A 22,735-nucleotide genomic window follows, 5' to 3' on the forward strand; every position below is an offset into this window, starting at 1 on the left:
TCTAAGTGTGTGATAATTTTTTTCTTTTTTATAGTTTCAACCAAGTTGCCTTGTACTGAAGTTAGGCTTACTGGCCTGTAATTGCCAGGATTGCCTCTGTAGACTTTAAAATAATTGGTGTCACATTAGCTATCCTCCAGTCATCTGAAGCTGATATAAGTGATAGGTTACACACCACAGTTAGTAGTTTTGCAATTTCATATTTGAGTTCCTTCAGAACTCTTGGGTGAATATCACCTGGTTCTGGTGACTTATTACTTTTTAATTTGTCAGTTTGTTCCAGTAATAATAAGCAGCTATTATATAACACTTTTCAGTAGGTTTCAAAGGAGGTCAGTATCATCCCTGTTTTACAGATGGAGAAACTGAGGCAGGTGAGATGACTGCCCAAACTCACCCAGCAGGCCAGTGGCAGAGCTGGGAATAGAATCTAGCTTTCCTGATTCCCAGTACAGTGCTCTGTCCATTAGGCAACACTGCTTCTCTTATTAGGATGTATTTTATATCACTATATTGGTTTAGCCCAATAGGCAATAGTTTGAAAAAATATGCAGGAAGGCAAAGAAAGACTCAAGACAAGCTGGCTCTCAGCAAACACTGGAGGGCTCTTATGGGACAATGCCAGAGCTACTAGCTTTGAAGATTTTGCCTCCTCTCCAGCTAACCTACAAAACTGGCTTGAGGCAAGACAGGAAAAGGCCTGTGAACACAGGAGCTCAAAAGAATTGTGGCAGGTTTAAAAAGAATGCTCTCTGTCTTTTGAGAAGAGGGAAGTTGTTTGAGAGAACCAGATTGAGCCACACGATACCCTGCTGGGGGTGTTTGAGCCATATGATACCCTGCCTAGGTTACCCTTGGGGATGGACAGCCATTAGGTAAGATAGACATGCAGTAGTTCATTTTCAAATCCCTTTTCTTTAGATCTTTTGTTCCCACTGTTAAAATAAACAATACATTGGTTTTAAAAAAGCTGTCTGATCACTGCATGGCACTGGTCACAGATGCTCAAAGTTCATCTGAGCAGGTGACAAACCCACTCAGACTTTCTGGGAAAGCAACGCTGATATACAGGGTGCTATATCCCAGAGCTCAGTAAGACTGGACGAATAGTAGAATTCCACCCCAAGAGAGGTAAATGCATCAAGCCAGACTCCTGAAGGGCTGCTTTCACAGAGACCATTAAGGGGACACATCTTCAGCTAGCCCTGTAACCTTGACACATTCTCCCAGTATTGCCAATCCCTAGCATTTAAAAATCATGAATCAGGTCCCCAAATAATGAGATTTACAAAATAATAAATTTGGGATATTTTTATTAGTCTTTTGGTTTTTCAGCTTTAAGGGTCACATTTTCCAAGTTTTTCTCCATGACCATGATGGCGAAAAACATTTTTTTTTGTAAACAAAAGTCAAAATTTTTAAATAATCACGGAACTCCAGGAACTGAGACTTTAAGAAAAACATCAAATATCATGAGACTCATGATGAGAGTTGGCAACATAGTCTTTCTACATTTCATTTGGATATAGTATGCGTTACTGATGCCATTAACTCAGCAACACTACACAACAGTTTAAGGATTGCAACTTTTTACCAGAGAGGTGCTTACACTTCATGGTAGGTGAAGTAATTTCAGTCTATTTTGTATTGATGCTGGTTTGCCAGTGATGGTGAAAAAAAGTTAAGGGGTGACTTTATTACAGTCTGTAAGTATCTACATGGGGGATAAATATTTAATAATGGGCTCGTCAGTTGAGCAGAAAAAATTATTATACAATCCATTGGCTGGAAGTTGAAGCTAGACAAACTCAGACTGGAAATAAGGCATACTTTTTTAACTGTGAGAGTCATTCACCATTGGAACAATTTATCCAGGGTGGTATTGGATTCTACATCACTGACAATTTTTAAATCAGGATGGGATGTTTTTCTAAAAGATCTGCTCTAGGAATTATTTTAGGGAAATTCGATGGCCTGTCTTAGACAGGGGATCAGACTAGATGATCACGATGGTCCCTTCTGGCCTTGAAATCTATGAACTTGTACTGACACCACATGACTAAGTCCACACTAGGAGTTGCACCGATTTAACTATTTTGTAATAGGGTTTGCCTTGCCTAGCTACATCAAGACAAAAATGACAGTGCCTTTTCTCCATTAGGATTGTACATTGAGATAGTGATCTCAAATTAGCTAGCTTGGTGTAAAAACACATCTTCATTTGCTGTGAAGACATATATCTTTTATCAATACACATTTATGTTTTGGCAGTAGGTTGGGAGTTAGAAGGTTAGGTGTGCATATGTGATATTATTTTCTATTGTGTAATACAAAGGAAAATGGTATTTGAGGTACTAACAAATGATTGAAATAAACTTAACCTTTGTTTTTACTCAACAGGGAGCCATGATGCTATGACTTACTGTTTGGATAAAAACTCTGATGTAAGTGTCAATGAATCAAAGCTGTTGCAGGTGATAGATAAATGTATGCCCTGCATCATACGTCCTATTATTATGAAGTGGTCTATAACACAGGTAACCAATTATCTAACATTCTCAAACTTGAGTTAATTGTCTTATTTGAAATTTATTACATAGTATTGAATGTTCATACTTTTTTCAATTCAATTAAGGAATACATCGGTGCCTAGATATGTGAATAACATTTGTGGGCAAATTCTAAATACCATAGGTAGAGAAGTAAGACAAAAACATGGTGCACGTACCATGCGTCTGTTTATGGGGAAGATATTTTTGGTGGGAGAGGCTGATATTTTTGGGGATAGAGGATTCATAAATAAAGACAATAGTTAAAGGGACACTGTTAACTAACTCCTCACATACCGCTTTCTAATCTGAATTAGTTAAGAATGTAAGAATGACCATACTGTGTCAGAACAATGGCCCATCTAGCCCAGTATCCTTCTTCCAACAGTGGCCAATGCCAGGTGCTTCAGAGGGAATGAACAGAACAGGCAATCACCAAATGATCCATTATCCCTGTAATCCAATCACAGCTTCTGGCAATCAGAGCATATAGTTGAATCTCTGACCATCTTGCCTAATAGCTATTGATAAACCTATCCTCCAGGAACTTATCTAGTTCTTTTAGAACCGTGTTATAGTTCTGGCCTTCCCAACATCCACTAGCACTGAGGTCCACAGGTTCTGACAGTCTTGACTAATAGCCACTGATGGACCTATCCTCCATGAATTTATCTAATTCTTTTTTGAACCCAGTTATACTTTTCACAACATCCTTTGGCAATGAGTTCCACAGGTTGACTGTATGTTGTATGAAGAAGTACTTCCTTTTGTTTGTTTTAAACCTGCTGCCTATTAATTTCATTGGGTAACTCCTGGTTCTTGTGTTACGTGAAGGAGTAAATAACACTTATTCACTTTCTCCACACCAATAATAATTTTATAGACTTATATCATATTCCCTCTTAGATGTCTCTTTTCCATGCTGAATAGTCCCAGTCTTTTCAATCGCTCCTCATATGGAAGCTGTTTCACAACCCTAACCATTTTTGTTGCTCTTCTCTGTACCTTTTCCAATTTTAATATATCTTTTTTGAGATGGGGCAGCCAGAATTGCATGCAGTATTCAAGGTATGGGAGTACAAGGGACTTATATAGTGGCATTATGATATTTTCTGTCTTATTAGCTATCCCTCTTCTAATGGTTTTTAATATTCCGCTAGCTTTTTGACTGAGGCTGCACATTGGGCAGATGTTTTCAGAGAACTATCCACAATGACTCCAAGATCTCTTTCTTGAGAGGGAACAGCTAATTTAGGCCTCATTATTTTGTATAATTGGGATTATGTTTTCCAATGTACATTACTTTGCACTGATCAACATTGAATTTCATCTGCCATTTTATTGCCCAGTCACCGAGTTTTGTAAGATCCCTTTGTAACTCTTTCCAGTTCGCTCTGGACTTAACTATCTTGAATAATTTTGTACCATCTTCAAATTTTGCCACCTCCCTGTTTACCTGTTTTTCAAGATCATTTAGGAATATGTTGAATAGGACTAGTCCCATTACAGACCCCTGGGGGACACCACTATTTACATCTCTCTGTTCTGAAAAAGACCCATGTATTCCTACTCTTTGTTTTCTGCCTTTTTACCATTTACTGATCCATGAGAAGACCTTCCCTCTTATCCCATGAATGCTTAGTTAGATAGGTATGATATTTATTATACGTAAGGCCTCTATCTAGATCAAGGATCGGCAAGCTTTGGCATGCAGCCCATCAGGGAAAGCCCCTGGTGGGCTGGGACGGTTTGTTTAACTGCAGCGTCCGCAGGTTCGGCCGATTGCAGCTCCCATTGACTGCAGTTCGCCGTTTAAGGCCAATGGGGGCATCGGGAAGCACCGGCCAGCAGATCTCTTGGCCCACACAGCTTCCCGCAGCCCCCATTGTCCTGGAACGGCAAACCATGGCCAGTGGGAGCTACGATTGGCCAAACCTGCAGACGCTGCAGGTAAACAAACCTTCCTGGCCTGCCAGCGGATTTCTCTGACAGGCCATGTGCCAAAGGTTGCTGATCCCTGATCTAGATAAAAATATATGTGGTTTTTTAGATCTTTCACTCCAGAAAGCCACGTTTACCAACTGTCCCAGCAGAGTGATTAGGATAAGGCTATTGGAAAGAGTTGATAAGACCTCCGTTTGTAGGAATTCAGAAACTGATTCTGCCTTCTTAAAGACTTTAATATTATAAATAAATACATAAAATAAAAATCCAGTATCCATGGGATTATTATTTCTGTTGAGGGAACATGATCAGGGAGCTCCCTAAAGAAAATCTCTGTAAAGTCTTTGATCTGAGGAAAATGAATGCAGACATTTTAAGTTGCTGATCCTGCAACCTTTTCTCATACAAGCAGTCCAGATGACTTCAATAGGAGTATTATTGAACTCAGAACTCAGTATGAATCAGAACTGCTCATGTGTAGGGGTTGAACTTGGGTTGGCTTCTAAGCTTTTATTATGTAGATAATTTAAAGTCATTTTTAAAAGATCTTAAACTAATCTGTGTTTATTGTCCACTTCATAAGGAACTAAAAACCCTTCATGTCAGATGTTTCTGTAACTTCAGAGCAAATTGTCAGCACCACACACAAACCTTTCAACATCATTTTAGAGGTGAAAGATGTAATAGATTTTGTAATCCTAAAAATATGGTAATTAAGACTGGACAATTTGATAAGCTTCTTTATATTTCTCAAAATAAAGGAACACATGTCCCTTGCAAAAATTTAGGATTCTTTTGTTGTTTTTGCAGCAAGGAGTCCTGTGGCACCTTATAGACTAACAGACGTATTGGAGCATGAGCTTTCGTGGGTGAATGCATCCGACGAAGTGGGTATTCACCCACGAAAGCTCATGCTCCAATACGTCTGTTAGTCTATAAGGTGCCACAGGACTCTTTGCTGCTTTTACAGATCCAGACTAACACGGCTACCCCTCTGATATTTGTTATTTTTACCATTCAGGTACTAAGTGTGTCAGAACAACTGGATGCTGGGATTAGATATTTGGATTTTAGGATTGCTCACAAGCCTAATGACTCTTCTGTGAATTTGTACTTTGTGCACATGGTATACACAACGGCTGTAGTAGAGGTACTGTTCTTAAATCTGGAGCATTCAGAAAGGAGTGCTGCTCAATTTTTTTTTTAAAGAACCAACAACTACTTATGAGTAAGAATTGCTTTGTATGGGGAACACTGACCCCAAGATTTTGAACAGGTTATTCTTTCTTTAGTAACATGGGAACTTTAAAATAAGGAATTAAATATACTGCAGGGTTGATTGTTGGAACTGAAATTAATTTTTACAGTTGTCAGCGAGGCTTAACCTCCATGCAGCCACCTGTGAGTTGGAATTCTCGTCCACTGTTCTCTGCAGACAAATGATTGCCGTTTTCCAGGGTGTGTTTTGTGATGATTCCAGTATCTCATCTTGAGCCAGCCCATCATTCTGTGATGTGGGCACAAAGTGACTGCTTTGAGGAATGAGTGACAGAAAAATAAGATGGGATTTAAAGTGTAATACAAGTACAATGTTTTTCAAGAAAAAATGTATTTATTGAAAAGTTAATGACTCAGTCTTTTGGTCTTAAAATGTCACATTTTGATTGGTGTATTCCTGTACTGGCACTCATAGGGCCTGGCCATGCTGTTAGTTGCATATGACTTCAATGAGATGTAAGTGTCAGCAACTAATGGGATAATAAATGCCTGTCTTGTTATAGCAAGACCATGGGAGTCAGGAGACCTGGGTTGTATCCCTGATTTTACCACTGACTCACTCTTTGACCTTGAATTAGTCCAGAAAAATGGGGATTCTACTTTCTACCTTTGAGATCCTTGGATGAAAGACACTGAAGATGCAAAGCCACTATATACCTTATATACATTGGTATATAAGGTGGAGAGCCACAAATGGTGAAATCAGAATAGCTCTGCTGAATTAAAATCCAAAGGATGGCTTTCCAGCCACTATGAAACTTCCTAAAGAATGTCCCATGTTGTCATTCATAATAAAACTATGCTGATCTGCACCAGTTGAGGGTCTGGCCTATCATAAATCATTAGTTTATGATTTATTTAATTCTCCCTTACCATCAGACAGGCTTTTCTAAGTTGATTTGACTTTACTTTTGTAGGATATTCTGCGGGAAATTTTAAAGTGGTTGCAGACCCATCCTCAGGAGGTCGTTATCCTTGCCTGCAGGAATTTTGATGGATTGACCAAGGAACTCCATCATCATCTGATCTCCTGCATAAAAAAGATTTTTCATTCTAAACTGTGTCCAAAAGATGTAAGTGCAGACATAATTTCTTTGAGAATGATACAGTAGTTCTTTGATTTGTTATATGCTTTATGTTATCATTATGTTCTTTAAAGCTTTGAAAACATGCATCTGTTCTATTATAAACAAAAGTGGGAGTCAGTTATTAGAGAGTTATCACATAACTGATGTCATAGCGTGGAGTGGCCCTCTAAGGGAACTGCCTCAGCTCCACCTGTGCTGTGTCATCCAATCCCAAGAAATGGGTTTGGACTTGGGCTTGTGATTGGGTCAGGTAACCAGGCATCCCATGATGGTATCCCAGAAGCAGGGCTTCCTATAAGAATGAGCCTGCTCTGTCAGAGAGGGGAAGACCAGGGAAATACTCTAAAGAAGCCCAGAGTTGGAGGGCAAGCTAAGAGAGAGCTGTGGCTTGCAGCCCTGACATAAGGGTAACTGAAGAGCGAGGAGGTGGGGAGGTTCCTGACCCATGGCCAGAGAGGACTGGGGACGCCTTTCCATATCATCCAGATGGAAAGACCTGACTGGAGCTACCTGGTGTGAGGGTAGAAGCCGTAAGTGGAAGAGGCTGGAGGATATGCTGGCAGCAGGACCTGGGTTTGGGGGAAAATACTGTTGAGTCCAGCAAGGAGCTGAAGAAACTACAGAGTTGAGGAAAGACTTGTTTTGATTTAATTTGATATTTAAATGTGCTATCTTAATAAACCAGAACCCAAGATGGGGTGTTTATTTGACTTGTGTGCTGGGGGGACAGGTACTGAAAAGCCCCAGGGGAAACTGAGGCAAAAATTAGTGGAAGGTTTAGGACATTAGCCTGGAGGCTTGAGATACCTGGGTTCAATTTCCTGCTGAGCTACAGATTTCCTGTGTGACCTTAGGCAAGTCACTTAGGCCCAGATCCACAAAAGTACTCAGGCACCTAACTCACAGATTTAGGAGTTTAAGTCCCAGATTTAGGATCCACTGGGATCTGCAAAGCTCCCACTCAGGTCCAATCTAACCCTATGGTGTCGTGTCTTAACTCAAGTCTCACTCCACACCTTCATTTCCTCTGCAAAAATTCCCTGCCTAAGTCCCAGGATGATCCACAATCCACGGTCCCATCTGGTAAGCATGCTCAGACTAGGGGCACCATTTGAGGGCGGCAGGGGGGGGCGGGAGCACCCCTGAGTTTCATACAGGAGGTGTGGGAGCTCCTAGGTGGAGTTCTTAACTACAGCACAGCATGGTGTGAAATGTAAGTTCTGCAGAGAAGAGGTGTCCTTGGGGCAGGGAGTCAGTATTTTGGCAGGGTGATTAAGATAAGAAAGGGCTGCTGATTAAATTAAGTATCTGGAAGTCTAGCCTGTAAAACAGGAATCTTGTGTGTGTGTGTGTGTGTGTGTGTGTGTGTGTGTGTGTGTGTGTGTGTGTGTGTTGTTTTAGAGAGAACATAGGAGACTCAGAAAAAATACAGCCAAGCCCTCTGAGCCAAGATTACATTCACAAAAAGGGGGAGATCTGGGGGCGCAGGTGAAAATAAGGGGCGAAAACCAAGGGAAGGGCTAGTCGTGATATAGAAAAGTTCCCACTCTACCTGAGGTACTTATGTGGTCCCATTACTGTAGTATCTGAGCACCTCACAAGGTCTAAACTACTCCTCACAGCCCTTCAGTGAGGTAGAGCAGTGCTGTTATCCCCATTGTACAGATGACGCCATGAGGCACACACAGACCAAAGGCCAGATTTTCAAAGGTATTTAGTCACCTAGTGGGATTTTCAAAAGGGTCTAGAAGGTTTGGTGCTTTGTAAACACCACTAGATGCCAAGCTGCATCTTTGGTTCCCTAAAAGGTTTTGAAATTCTGTCCGTAAGGCACTGGCGTGAGGTCAGACAGGAAGTCCATGTGGGGCGGGGGAGTAGATCTCAGGTCCCTCAGGGCTAGCTCCCTATCCAGCAGACCAGACTCTTGCTCTGCTGCATGCTGCAAAAAAAGAGGACTCTGATAGATGGGAACCTAACCAAGGTAGCCAGTTCTCTGGGACTCCAGCAAACAGTCCCAGGAATTTGGGACGGATGTCATAGTGAGAGCACAGAGATCAGGAAGGATAGAGAAAGAGAATCAGATGAGAGGAGATTATTTAACTCCCAAGGGGTGGCAGGTTCTGCCACATGCTGGGCTGTAGAGCAATGGCTGCTGTGCAATTTTACATTTTAACTGAAAACAATTTTGTCGTCATTTTTGGTTCTGAGTTTGAGAAAAGGAAGGAATCAGAAAGTGTCATATAAGTATCAGATGTGTTTATGCCTCAAATTCTTAGGGTTTCAGCTGTATCCAGGCCAATACTCGAACAAAGAACAGAAATCGCATCTACAGAGTCCATAAAGTTGACGATTATTGTCATTATATGTATTATTCACTGGGCGCCATCTATGTGCTCAGCACTGTTCAGAAAATGTAGTTCCTGAGCCAATGTGTATGAAATGTGTAGCCCTGGATAAGATGGCTCGGATATTTAAGTATGAAGTGTACGGTTATTAAGCACATGTTAATATCTGTGAGTGGAGGCGCTGATAGTGATAGAAGTTTTACTTGATAAGGACTAGAACAGCGGTGTGGTTCGGGACCCCAAAATGGGTCAAGACTCTGTTTTAATGGGGTCGCCAGGGCTGGCTTAGACTTGCTGGGGCCCAAGCCCGAGGGCTTCAGGCCTGGGTGGCAGGGCTCAGGTTACAGGCCCCCTGCCTGGGGCTGAAGCCCTTGGGCTTTGGTCCCCCGGCCTAGGGAGGTGGGGCTTTGGCTTCCCCTCAGCCTCCCTGGCTGAGGGTGGTGGGGCTTGGGTGGGCTCAGGCTTCTTTCCCCCATCCTGGGGTCCAGACCCTCCCCCTGCCCTGGGCGGCATGCCCGGAGGGTGGGGACACAGGCCGGGGGCTGCTCTCAGGCCCCCAGGCCCACTGCCCAGGGCAACTGAAGGATCCGGGGTTCATCTCAGCAGCCCAGGCTCCCTGGGTGGCTCTTACTGTGGCCTGGCACTGGCTTCTGGCCTGGTCAGGGAGCAAGGTCTTGGGGGGAAGAGGAGGAGCTGGTCGGGAGAAGAGGAGGGACAGGAGTGGGGCCACTGAGAGGGCAGGGCTTCTGCATGTGTCTCACTTTTGCCTTTTAAAAAGGTGGTCACTCTAGCTCAGTGGTTCTCAACCTTCTTATCATTGTGGGTCACAATGTGTTACCTGGGCTGCAGGTTGAGAATCACTGTGCGCCCTCCCCCCCAAGAAGCCTATGTCCAGTGCCTGCCCAGAGCCCCCTCCCCAGAGTAGGGCCAGGAGTGGACCCCACTGCAGGGCTGGGTGGCAGGGCAGCCCCGGATGCTGTCATGTGGCAAAGACAGCAGAGCCCCGGTGGCCCCAGACCCTGCTGCGTGGGACAGGTCAGCCCTGGCAGCCCCGGACTCCACCGCCTGGGGCCGGTCAGCCCTGGACCCCAAAGTATGGGGCACGGTAGGGCAAGGCCGGGCAGCACAGCCTCAGCGGCTCTGGACCCTGCTGCGCCTGGTGGCTCCGGACCTCGCTGTGCAGGGCAGGGCGGGGCAGGGCAGTCCCAGTAGCTCCAGACCCCTGCGGCCTCTAGCACACAGCCAGGCCTCGACTGTGTGCTAATTGGGCTGCGTGTGGCCCACAGGCTGCACATTGAGAACTGCTGCCTTAGCTATATCAGTACATACCAGTTATCAACCAGCCTTCACGAAGCAAAATACAAGGAGTACTTGTGGCTACCATGGCTACCACTCGGAAAGCAAAATACATTTATTCTTGAGCTAAAAGCACTACAGAGAGAACATACAGAGGTTCCTGTATGCATGCTAAAAGCTTATCAGAGATCACCACCTATCAGTCTTACAGGGCCCTAGTAAGCCAGAGTGTTTCCTACCCTTGCACAAGGGTTGAGGCAGGGCCGGCGCTTCCACTAGGCAACCCTAGGCGGTGGCCTAGGGCGGCAAGATTTGGAGGGTGGCCTTTTGCCATGCTTAGCAGAAATTTGATGGTGGGGGGGTCCTTCCACTTCTTCGGTGGAAATTCGGCGCCCTAAAGACGCAGAGCGGAAGGACTCCCACCGCCGAATGCTCAGAGGAGGAGCGCTGCCAGCTAGGGCGGCAAAAACCCTGATGCTGCTTCTGGTTGGGGCTGCCAGTGGACAGAGGGCTCTGTCCATTTGCTGAATAAAAATGAAGGCCCTGTGTGACCTGTGTCAGTTCAAGCTGAGCTTTTTATACCAAAAGCCCTTTCTTTATTTGAGTCTCGGGAAAACTCATTTAAAACCATCATATGCAAACACTTCTTGGGTGGTGCTTATCTAGAGTTGTTTACAATCCTCAAGGTAATCACCCCCTGCTGCTTTTAGTTCCTAGAGGAGCTGTGGTAACCATCCCCCATGGAGTAAAATACAATCACATATACATATTGCATGAGATTGCAATGTCTGTTACAATTCCATTGAAGGCAATGGGATTATTTGTATGAGTAACTGTTTATCACCATGAGGAAGGAGCTCACAACTTGGGCCACAGAAATTAAATGAGATTCTCTAGATATTAATTTAAAACCCTCATAGAATTTAACATTTTTAATTTTTAAGACACTATTAGATTTCATAGCAGGCACAGAAATCACTTAAGGCTGTGTATACTCTGCCACTTTCAGCGCTAAAACGTTAGTCATTCAGTGGTGTGAAAAAACACTCCCCTGAGCAACAAAAGTTTTAGTGCTGAAAAGCACCAGTATAGACAGCACTTTATCACCATGAGCTGTGCTCCTGGTGAGAAAGGTTCAGGGTGGTTATTTTTTATCACCAGGAGAGCTGTCGATAAAGTGTGTCTATGCTTCCCAGGTCACAGTGCTGCTGTGGCCGCACTGTAACATGGGCAGTGTAGACATACTCTTGTATTTGATAGGATGGCTTAGAAACACTGTAAAGAGTGTATCATTCTCTGTTACTTTCTGTAAGTTAGATAAATTTCTGGAGGACTCTTGTTTGGTTTCCTCCTAGTTTAGTTCACTAGAAATTTTTGCAAAATGGAAAATAGGCTGCATCTATATTAGCAAACTTTAGACCTGTAATTCTCCACCATTGCTACCACTAGCAGAGCTGCATCTTGTTATGGCTAAAAGTTTGCTAATTTGGACAAGGCAATAGAGTGTATAAATACAGATTTTAAAATATACACTTCTCCTTTTCCTCTCCCCTCCCTTCATGCCTAAAACAGCCCCATGTAAAATCTCTTGTTTTTGCAGTCCAATAAAGGGTACATAGGGTGACCAGACAGCAAATGTGAAAAATTGGGACAGGGGTGGGGAGTAATAGGAGCCTATATAAGAAAAAGACCCAAAATTGGGACTGTCCCTATAAAATCGGGACATCTGGTCATTCTCAGGGTACATAAGATGTTTGGTAATTAGGTGAACTTTGTAATTGCACCTGTGAATTATACTGGCACCTAATAGATTGATTCATACCTGGTTCCTCTGACAGCACTGAAAACAATTCACTCCCCTAGTGTGCCTAGTCAGAGTGATGATGTTAAATGCACTTTTAAGGTAGTACTGGGAATGTCTATGGAGGTGGTTTTTTTTAGTGAACTTTTAGTGCTAGTGCTCTCCTGACAACTCTGGCCCTAAAGTTCTCTGATAGAATTGATACATAATGGCAGCAGCAGTACAGGCTTCCTCACACTGCTCCACCAAAGCATGTCAGCTGTGTTCCAGAGGGACAGTAGTAGGGAATGACACAGTAGTCTGGTTTGTCTTTTTGATCCTGGACCTCTCTGCTGCAACTGCCAAGAAGACACTAATTAGTGCTAGTGCTTTTGTGATGTGGGCTTCTCCACTAGGGACTGGACTGGGACCACCTACTGACTTCACACAACAGCCAGCAGGTGGTAATGACGTTCTCTATTGAACTTAGGCTGGATTTGCCCTGCCAACCTAGAGGTGAGAGAGGCTTGCCATCCTACTCCATTGCTTTGAACCCACCAGCCCTCCAGAAAGGGTTTGATTTAATAATCATAGATTATTTAATGATTACATTCTAAGAGTTACAATTTTCACGTTTTTTTTTTAAAACCAGCTGCAAGGTACAAGAGTTTGAGCAGTTAAACAATTAACATTTCAAAGAGGCACATGAATAGTGAGACTTCTCTGGAGAGTGGAGGGCTACAATAATGATGGCCCTGTTTACTATTTGAATTAAGTCTTTGAAGTTACTGTATTTAGTGGTAACCATTCAAGATTACCATTTCAAAGAGGTTTATGCGGCAGAGTTAAAATAGAACAATTCTGGGGAAAATTAGATGATCCTCAATATTCAAGGCTTCAGCTGAAAACATGAGTGACATTGTTTTATTTCAGAGTAGCAGCCGTGTTAGTCTGTATCCGCAAAAAGAACAGGAGTACTTGTGGCACTTTAGGCCATGGCTACACTGGAGAGTTGCAGCGCTGGTGGTGGGTTTACAGCGCTGCAACTTAGTAACTGTCCACACCTGCAAGGCACATCCAGTGCTGCAACTCTCTGGCTGCAGCGTTGGCTGTACACCTGGTCTGCTTGGGGTATAACGATTGCAGCGCTGGTGATACAGCGCTGCTCCGCAGGTGTGGCCACCAAAAGCACTGTAATTGGCCTGGGTATTAGGAGATATCCCAGAATGCCTATTCACAACAAACTGGAAGACCGGGCTCCTCGGAGCTGCAAACACAGCTCCTGTTTGCTCGAGAAGAGGCAGGGGAATTGCTTTGGAATGTTTACAGCTGTTTGCTTGAGTAGAGAAGCCACAGGGCGGAGGGGGAGTGGGGAGTCCATGTTGGAGCTCGGAGTGCATAACTTGCATTTAGTGAATAAGAGAGGGGTGGGGAAGGGCTCGAAACTTTTAAAATGATTGCAGGTTGGTGATGTGTATGTTCCAGTCCTTAGAACTTGCAAGGCAGGGAGCTGACAGCTCCAAAAATCCACTCTCTCTTTCTCCCCCACGCTCCCCCTCACCCTCCTCTTTTGAAAAGCGCTTTGCAGCCACTTGAATGCTGGGATAGCTGCCCACAATGCACCACTCTCAACAGCGCTGCAAATCTGGCCACACTGCATTGCTGGTAGCTGTCAGTGTGGCCACACTGCAGCGCTGTCCCTACACAGATGTACGAAGACAGCTGTAACTCCCAGTGCTGCACATCTCCAAGTATAGCCACACCCTTAGAGACTAACACATTTATTTGAGTATAAGCTTTCGTGGGCTACAGCCCACTTCATCGGATGCATAAAATCAAAGCACTCTTTGACCTAAAGTCTGGATTAACAGAACCAATATTAGAGAAGGTAATGGAATAGATTACTTGTATTCAGAATGGCCAGCCAGAGTGAGATGAATTAAACTGCCCTCACCACAAAAGGAATATTTGATACAAAATAATAAAAGAACTGGATCGTGATGGGGCTATCATACTGTGCTGTAGCTTTCAGTGCTGGATTCTTGCTTCTACCATTTATGCTGCTGAACCTGACATGTTGCCAGCCCTTAGTTCTGGTAAAATGGTATAAAACTCCTTTTAGTTCTACTGGAGGGGAAGATTTCAAAAATCTGGACTGTGGTGCCAAGTTTGGGATGAGTGACCAAGGTAATTATAGTAGGTGCGGCGTTTGATCTCCACTTGCTTTAAAATTACACATTTGTTTAGTCCCCTTCTGCCCCCCCAATGGATTCTCTGCCCCTTCCCATTTCAATGATGGTGCAATGGGGAGATATTCCCTTTCTCTGTGGAGAGCCGGGGAGAGAAGTATGGAGATAGGAAGGTGTTTTCCTTGCTCTGCCCACTGCCCCACCGCACTGAAGTTGCTTCAGGGAAGAGCAGAAATGGATTACATTGCAAACACTAGCAAATCAGGGCGAGGATAGAATGACACTCTCTAAGCATTCAGGGTTCTTAGCATAGCAGTCTGAGGCGCATGTGCAATAGAGCCATGAAACAGACACAGGCTAAATAGCCTTTGAGAATAAGAAATGAGGTAAACATTACTTAAAGAACATGGATGGATCACATCTAGTCTATCAAGGAATCAGAGAGAGGGGCCAATACATTGAAATGATCTCTAAGTAACTGTGACTTTTGCATTTCAAATTACATCCCTTATCACCTGAAGCATCCCACAAATCATCTTGTTCTTAAAGATAGGTGAACTGGTTCCGATTCATAGGCACTGGAGATTGGGATGATGGGGACTGTGAGAGAGGGGAAGAAGAGGTTCAGGCTGGCGACCAGGGTTCTCCCTTGACAGGTCCAGGAGAATCAGTCTGGTGAGGGGGTGCTTCCCTGAGTGCTCTGGGGGGGAGTTGTTGTTTGCCGACCCTGCCCCCCACTCTTGCAGTACTATTAGCACCCTTTCTAGAGCTGGTGTGTGTTTGTGGAAGGCATTGGGGGACTTGTGGTTGCTTTCCTGTTAGAGAGGAGGAAGGAGAACTTGTAATGTGTGCTCTAAATAGAACTGCCAAAAAGATGGAGACTTCCTGATTCCCCAAAGATCTCAAGGTATTATTACCATCACAGAGCTCTCTCAGCCTGAAGCAGCTTCTAATTCACCTGGTGCCAGCCCTTTTTGTTGGCAGGTTTAGCAGCATTGTCTGAATTGAGCCTGCATCTATTTCATTTTAGAGCAAGTTCATGTCTTAGCATTTTAATTTTTAGAGTTGCCCAGGAGCTAGTCATCCAGCTCCTGTCAACTTTAACAGTAGAACTGTCATTCCTTTCAGGTGGTTCCAACGCTACGGAACATGTGGACATATCGGTACCAGGTTATCATCTCCTATGAGGATGTGACTGAAGTAATGAATCACCGTGAACTATGGCCTGCAATTCCATATTGGTGGGGAAACAAGACTGCAGCCCGAGATCTTATTCAGTATCTGGAACGTATGAAAAAGAATGGGCGCCCAGGTACCTACCACATCCCACTTACAGGCGGGGCCGGATTAACTTTTTGTGGGCCCAGTGCCAAACATATTTGTGGGCCCCCATAGGGCAAGATGCAGGGGGGTGGGATGGTCAGTCTCCAGAGTGAAGGGCAGGCTGGGGGCAATGAAGCACAGCGCGGCGGGAGCAGCCCCACTCTGCACAGCCCAGCAGGAGGGCACTGTTTACAAACCTGCAGCTGCCAGACGCACACTGGCCTGCTCAGCCCTGTGCTGCCAGCATGTCCCTTTCCCTTGAGAGCAGGCCCGTCCCCCCGCCCAGTGCCCCACCCTTATGCTCAATGCCCCCTTGCCCAGAGACCTCAACTAAGATCTCTATGCCCAGCCTCCACCCCTCCCAGAGACCTCCCCTGCTGGCCTCCCACCACAACTGCACAGCACCCTGCACACCACACTGCTCACCCAGCACCCCCCCCCCGCCCATAGACCTGCCCACCACCTTCCTCACAGTCCGACCATCACAACTGAACAGCACCCCATATTCCTGAGGGCATTCTGCACCAAAAAGTTAAAAATTCTGTGAATAGTATTTTAAAATTCTGGAAATTTTATTTGTCAATAAATAAATGTGGAGGTTCCAACATGGCAGTGGGGAGCACAGGCCACTGGTTGCATGGAAGTGGGAGATCACTGGGCAGCTCTCCCCTGGACAAGGACTCAACAGTGAGGCTGCACCTGACCCTGAAATACTGCGAGGGCCAGGCCTGCTCCAGAAACATCCTGGGGCCCTGCCTCTCTGTGCCAAATGCAGGATCCATATACAGAGGGACTTAGCGTGGGGGTATGAGAGTTCTCTGTGGGGCAATCTGGTGTGGGTGGCTCAGTGGGAGATCTGGATGCACAGAAGCTCATTGGGGGGTTCCAGGTGCAGGGGCAATGGGACTCTGCAGGGGATCCAGGTGACGGTGTTTGGGGCTAAGCAGGGGGCAGTCTAGGTGCAGGGGAGGTGGGGTTCATTTAGGTAGGGGTCCAGGTGCAGGTGGTTGGAGCTCAGTGGGGAGGGTGTCGGGGGGGGGGTCATTGAGGTGGTACAGATGCAGGGGAGGTGGGGCTTGTCAGGGTGAGGGTTTGATGGGCCTGCTTAACAGGGCAGCCCAGCTTCTGCCAAGGGGATACTGCATGCTGGACTCCAGCTTCCCCCCTGCCTCTGCTTCCCCCATTCCCTTCTCTTCCCTATCCCATGCCCCTTCCCCACCACTTCATTTCCTCCCCACTGCTCCATCTCATCCCCACTCCACCCCCTTCCTTCCCCCCATCCCCGCTTCCCCCATCCCAGGCCCCATCCCCACTGCTCCATCTCCCCACCCACCCCACCCCTTCCTTCCCCCCTGCCCCTGCTTCCCCCATCCCTTTCTCTTCCCCATCCCATGTCCCTTCCCCACTGCCCCATCTCCACCCCACCCCCTTCGTCCTCACTGCCTCTTTCCCCCAGCCCCTGCTTCCCTGCCCCCTTCTCTTCCACATTCCATGTCCTGTCCCCACCGCTCCTCCCCAGGCTTAGGGGAAGAGGGGAACTGCCCCCCAGCACAAGCTGGTGGAGCAGAATGGGTTGGGGCTGGGTCACTCCACTTCCTGTTGCCTGGTGATTGCAGGGCAGGCCCGACCCTGCACTCATGGGGCAGCGGGAACTGAAGTGACCAGTCCCAGCCCGTTCTGCTCTGCTCCCCTGGCTCCTGGACTTTGGAGAAGTGGGGAACCGCCTCCCAGCACTCACTGGCTGCGTGGCTGGGAGCTGGTGGAGCAGAGCAGGCTGGAGTCGGGTGGCTCCACTTCCTGTTGCCTGGTGAGTGCAGGGTGGGCCCGACCCCTGCTGCAGTCCCCCAGGATGGGGGGGGGCTTGGGGAGGGTTGGGAGTGGGGCAGGAGTGGGAAGAGGCGAGGTGGGAGTGGAGCAGGAGCAGGAGTGGGGGCAGATTTCCTGGCTGGCTCAGCTCTCCGGGGGATCGGACTGGTCGGGGTCCCTTCTGACTCTGGGCCCAGCACCATGGTAAACCTAGTACTGCTTACAGGAACTAGGAACACACTCAGGAACAAGAAATGAGTAAAACCCCCAAACTATTTATTGCCAACATATGCATTTGGGCCTGATCCACAAAGATACGTAAGTGCCTAAGTCCCAGTTTTAGGCTCCATGGTGATCCACAAAACTCCTGCTGAACCTTGTAGGCGCCTTAACTTCAGCCTCTGGTCATGTGCCCTGCTGCCTCTCTCTAGGCATCTGGATGCTTAACTTGCTTATGAGGCCTGATCTAGCAAGTGTGCTCTGAAGCTGCCTACCAGATCAGGTCCCACTTAAAATCTGGCTGGTGGTGGTGGTGTGCATCTTACAACTTTTAACTGAGTGGTCAGAACACTCACCTGGGATGTGGGCAACCCAGGTTTAATTTCCCCATCTCTGCCAGAGGGGGAAGGAAAGGAGATCTGTTTGAATCCTGTGTCTCAGCAGGGAGCTCTAACCACTGGGTTATGGGATAGTCTGAAGAAGGGTGCCCTCAATTTCTGCTGTTGAAGCTGTTCTACTGTGGGTGAAGTGAGGGTGATAGGAGCAGGGGGATTGAACTCTGGGTCTCCCACCTCCCAGGTAGGTGCTCTAACCACCAGTCTGTCTCTCTTTGGCCCAATGACTGTTCTAAACAGGGGATTGGGGGGTGGGTGGGTTTCTGAACAGTCATTGGGCCAGACCAGAGAGAGTGTAAATGACTCTAGCTGGGTGCTTAGGATACCCATCTTGGAGACCCAGGATCAAGCTCCCCTGCTCTAATCACACTTTCATTCTTTATTCACAGTGGAACATCTTCACCAAGAGACACTGAGGGAGCCTCACACCAGAATATCCCATAGCTCAGTGATCAGAGCCCTCTCTTCAGGTTTGGGATGCTCTTGTTCAAATTCTTTTGCCGCTGCAGGTAGAAGAGGAATTGAACGTGAGTCTCCCACATCTTGGGTGAATACCCTAGAAGTTAGATGGTGCCCCCTTCTTCTGTGTGGAGAGAGGCAGATGCCTAACTCAGTCTCATCAGAAACAATGTAGACACCTAACCCCCGACTCCACAAGAGGGATTCCCATTCATGGATGGCTAGCAGAGAGAGGCTGAAATCCAGGCTGCAGGGAGGGACCAATCTCTGTCAGAACGAGGGGGCTTAGGACACACCCGTTTCATCAGCATCTCCCATTAGCTAGCTTAGGTGGCTCCCTGTGTAGCGTGCTGGCTTTTTGGATCACATTGTAAGGTGCCTATTTCTCTCAATGCATCGTTGTATTGGGACCCTAAGTGCATAACTCAGGCATGGATCCAATTGATATTTTCTAGGTGCCTAAAAGTTAGGTGCTGCTGGGCCCAGGATCACAGTGCTTAAGTCCCTTTATAAATCTGGGCCTTAATGATGGAAGAATTGTGAAAGTGAAAGCTTTACAGCTTGACTTTATGCTTTGGTGCGTCACAGGAGTGCTGCCACCTCAACAGAGATGTTTTATCTATCCAATTGATCTCTACAAATTAAGGTGTATCCAAGCATTGTGAGGGGGGTAAAAGAGAGAGCTATTGTATACCTGCCCCTCTTTCCCTCTCCCTGCCTTCCACATTCTTTCTTTTCTCACTTTTTGCATTTCATGTAATGGGATTTAAAAGCCTCAACCCACTTCTGTATCAATCTGCTTCTCCTCCGTTAGTGATGTACTACTTTCATGGAAATTGCCTCCATATAGATACCTTTCCTTTAGAGTTGGGCATTATGCCATATATTATGGGGACAACTGTTCTTTAATGGTTAGTTAACCCTTGTTATATGCCTCAACTTGTACACCCTCAGTACTGATACAGATGTAAAAGGAGGCATGTCAGCCCTTCATTTTCTTCCTCAAATAGAGATGCAGGGATGGTGAGTGATGACTGGGGGGAACAGTGGGCCATATTAGATAACTGATATTTAGAGGGGACTCCTCAATGAAGCCATTACTTGTTATCCTGTAGAAGTTGAGGCAACTCTTACAGAGAACCCTATGACTGGATCTTGCCACAAATATTGTGCAATACTGTTCATAAAAAGAAATTGCCAAATCAAGGCACAATATGGCCCTATATCTATATAGGGAACTCCAGTTACTGTTAATTGACCTATGATATGTCTTCACTATCCGCCAGATCGGCGGGCAACGATCGATCCAGCAGGGGTCAATTTATCACATCTAGTCTAGATGTGATAAATCAACCTCCAAGCATTCTCCCATCGACTCCTGTATTCCAGCTTGGCAAGAGGCGCAGGCAGAGTCGACTCACCGTGATGAAGACATGGTTAAGTCGATCTAAGTATGTTGACTTCAGCTACGTTAGTCACATAGCTGAAGTTGTGTAACTTAGATCAATTCCCCTCCCAGCGCTGACCAGGTCCTAGGTTTCACCTTTATGAAAATGTTTCTTGACTGATGGAGATTAGCAAGCAGGGAACATTTTCTTACGGGATGAGTAAATTAAGTGACTATATATGGAAGCATGTGGGCCTGAGTTAGGTTAACTGGTTTTTAATTGCTCCATATCTGCATAGCATAGTTTACAACTCTAAGAGAAAGTGAGCTGTTGAGACAACTCCAGTTACTGGAAAGGTACCAAATTTTCTGGTGGAAGCTCCTCTGCTAATTATTCAAGAGAAAACACTAGATGTAGGGCTGAGTCAATGCTCAGTAATGACAGATACCAATTTAATGTTTCCTCCCCCCCCAGATTGTTTCTTTGTTGCAGGGATTAACCTTACTTCAGACTTAGAGTACATTCTGGCACATCCATTTGGATCCGTGAAGAAAATGGCCCTTTCTAGCCTTCCATACTTGAAACTCTGGATAAAGAAACAGTATCCAGGACCAAAGAGGGAATGTATCAACATCATTGCTGGAGACTTCATAGGAAATTATGATTTTGTAAATGATGTGATAGAACTTAACAAGAAAATCATCCCTCCATTACATTACGATGGTAATGAGACTGAATTAAAGGATGTTTCATGACTTTCAGCTTCATAATCTTGGTATGATTGAGTAGCTTTTCATCAGCTCTCACAGGGAAGGCAATTTTCCTGGTTCAGATACATCATGTGTGTATATAAATGATGCTTCCTCCCCCCAGGGATGTTGTGAAGATTCATTAGTTGATGCTTTCATACCAAAATCAGACTTTAAAATACACAATGCTTACGGCAAGCAAAACTTCCTAAAACTAGGGGAGGGAGAAGAGCAAGAAGGCTTCTCCTTAAGTTCTCTAGTGCCCTTGCCACCTAGGTGTAATTTAGCTGGGAAGAGCATAAATATTGCAGTAACTGGTGTTGGAGAATATCCTAAGAACCTTACTCATCTTTCGCAAAACTTAGAAAATAAATTTGTTTACTGTTGATTTTTTTCTTTAAATATATTCTAATACAAATAGTTTTATTTCAATTAAAAAATGTTAGTTATGGATTTAAATATTTGTCTGTGTGTGTTGGCAATCTAAACATCTCAGTATGTGCACCAGTGAAACTGATTAGTTTGTTTTCATGGGCCAAGGTGAGTGAAATGTTAAAAGTACACAACATAATTAGCAAACGGAAAATTAGATTTTTAGAATACATTGTTTTGATAATCTAAGGCATTGTTACTATGCCTGTAAGTAAATTTATCAAAACTGACAGTGTTCTTAAAGAATCTTGGCATTATTCTGGAATATGTCAAGTTGGTCATCAGGTGGGCATTTTGGCATCTTAGGGAGAAATGGCAATACTGCATCTAAAAGGGTGCTGAACTGATCCTTTAGTGTCTGTCTTATACCCTGGTAAGTTTATTATTACAATGTTCATCAACCATCTCTATGCTAACATACTAGTATTTACTACATATTCCTAAGGCCTGAAATTGCCCCTTTTATAGTCATGCCAATTCTGACGTCAAGGTAGCACAACTGGACCCTCTGAGTAGATTTTTGCCCATTTAGCTTGAAATGTCTTCAGCGAAGGGGCTGTTATGTAGTGCCCGGTAAAATACAAGCAAGATTTTTTTTAAATGTTTTTCACACTTCAATTGAACTATAATACGCTATGGACTAAAGTCTACTTTAATTTACACTGATGTAAACCTAGAGTATCTTTAGTAGAATTCCAAGTTCATAGGACTGGAAGTGACCACCTGGGTCATAAAGTCCAGTCCCCTACTATTGTAGGCAACCTTTTCATAAATGTATCATGCTCCATTTTAAAACTAGTTATTTCCCCCACTACCCCTACCAGAAGATTATTCCAGAACCTCACTCCTTTGACGGTTAGAAATCTTCCAATTTCCAGAGTAAATTATGCTCTAGATTAATATTTATATAACTGAAAACAGCCTGCCCCAGCCCCTTACTTAGGCAATATCTGCTTTAGTTGCTATTTTGTTATCTGGACTTATTTGTACATTGCAAATCATGGGTTTTATGCCATGTACAGATAGTTAATACTATTTTTCTGTTTTAGTTTTTGGATAAACTAGGTGCATTTTTATTGATCATGAAGGTGAGGCCCAATCATTGGCAAGAGCCAGGAATAGAGGAGGCGAGTGTTGCATAAACTTCATCATGTAGCATAAACTTTATTGTGCAGCTCTGTCAGTATACCTCATTCTTTAGATGCACAACACACTTTTAATGCCAGTGGTGGGTTGTTAAGATGAACAAACATCCACGAGAGACAAGACTGACCTCAAATGTTATTTGACCCCAAATCATATTTGAATTCCAGAAAAAAATGGCAAAGAAATTGCCTCTTTGTGAAACTTCACACTGATTTATGGGTAGTGTGTCAATGGAAACCCAAACATTGTTTAAAAACAACTGTCAGTCTGTCATGGCATTTTTTATCCATGTCCTCTCTGTTTATTGTTAGTATATAGCAGTGAGGTATTTTGTTGGTTTATAAAACTG

General features: G+C 44.9%; 1 protein-coding gene across 2 annotated transcripts in view; it reads left to right on the forward strand.

Moving 5' to 3' along the window:
• The window catches only part of PLCXD1 (phosphatidylinositol specific phospholipase C X domain containing 1), a 30,329-nt gene extending 9,142 nt beyond the window's left edge, over positions 1-21,187 (forward strand). Inside the window, exons 4-8 of one of the 2 annotated variants that reach the window (XM_030571586.1) lie at positions 2,401-2,537; positions 5,515-5,643; positions 6,689-6,844; positions 15,598-15,781; positions 20,534-21,187. In XM_030571586.1, the coding sequence (XP_030427446.1) occupies positions 2,401-2,537; positions 5,515-5,643; positions 6,689-6,844; positions 15,598-15,781; positions 20,534-20,814 (887 nt within the window). In that variant the 3' untranslated portion in view covers positions 20,815-21,187. The remainder of the gene's footprint in view (positions 1-2,400; positions 2,538-5,514; positions 5,644-6,688; positions 6,845-15,597; positions 15,782-20,533) is intronic. The other variant, XM_030571596.1, reaches the window with a different exon arrangement.
• Positions 21,188-22,735: the final 1,548 nt, after the last annotated feature.

The sequence above is a fragment of the Gopherus evgoodei genome, chromosome 1 (assembly GCF_007399415.2).
Source record: "Gopherus evgoodei ecotype Sinaloan lineage chromosome 1, rGopEvg1_v1.p, whole genome shotgun sequence".
Classification (NCBI taxonomy): Eukaryota; Metazoa; Chordata; order Testudines; family Testudinidae; genus Gopherus; species Gopherus evgoodei.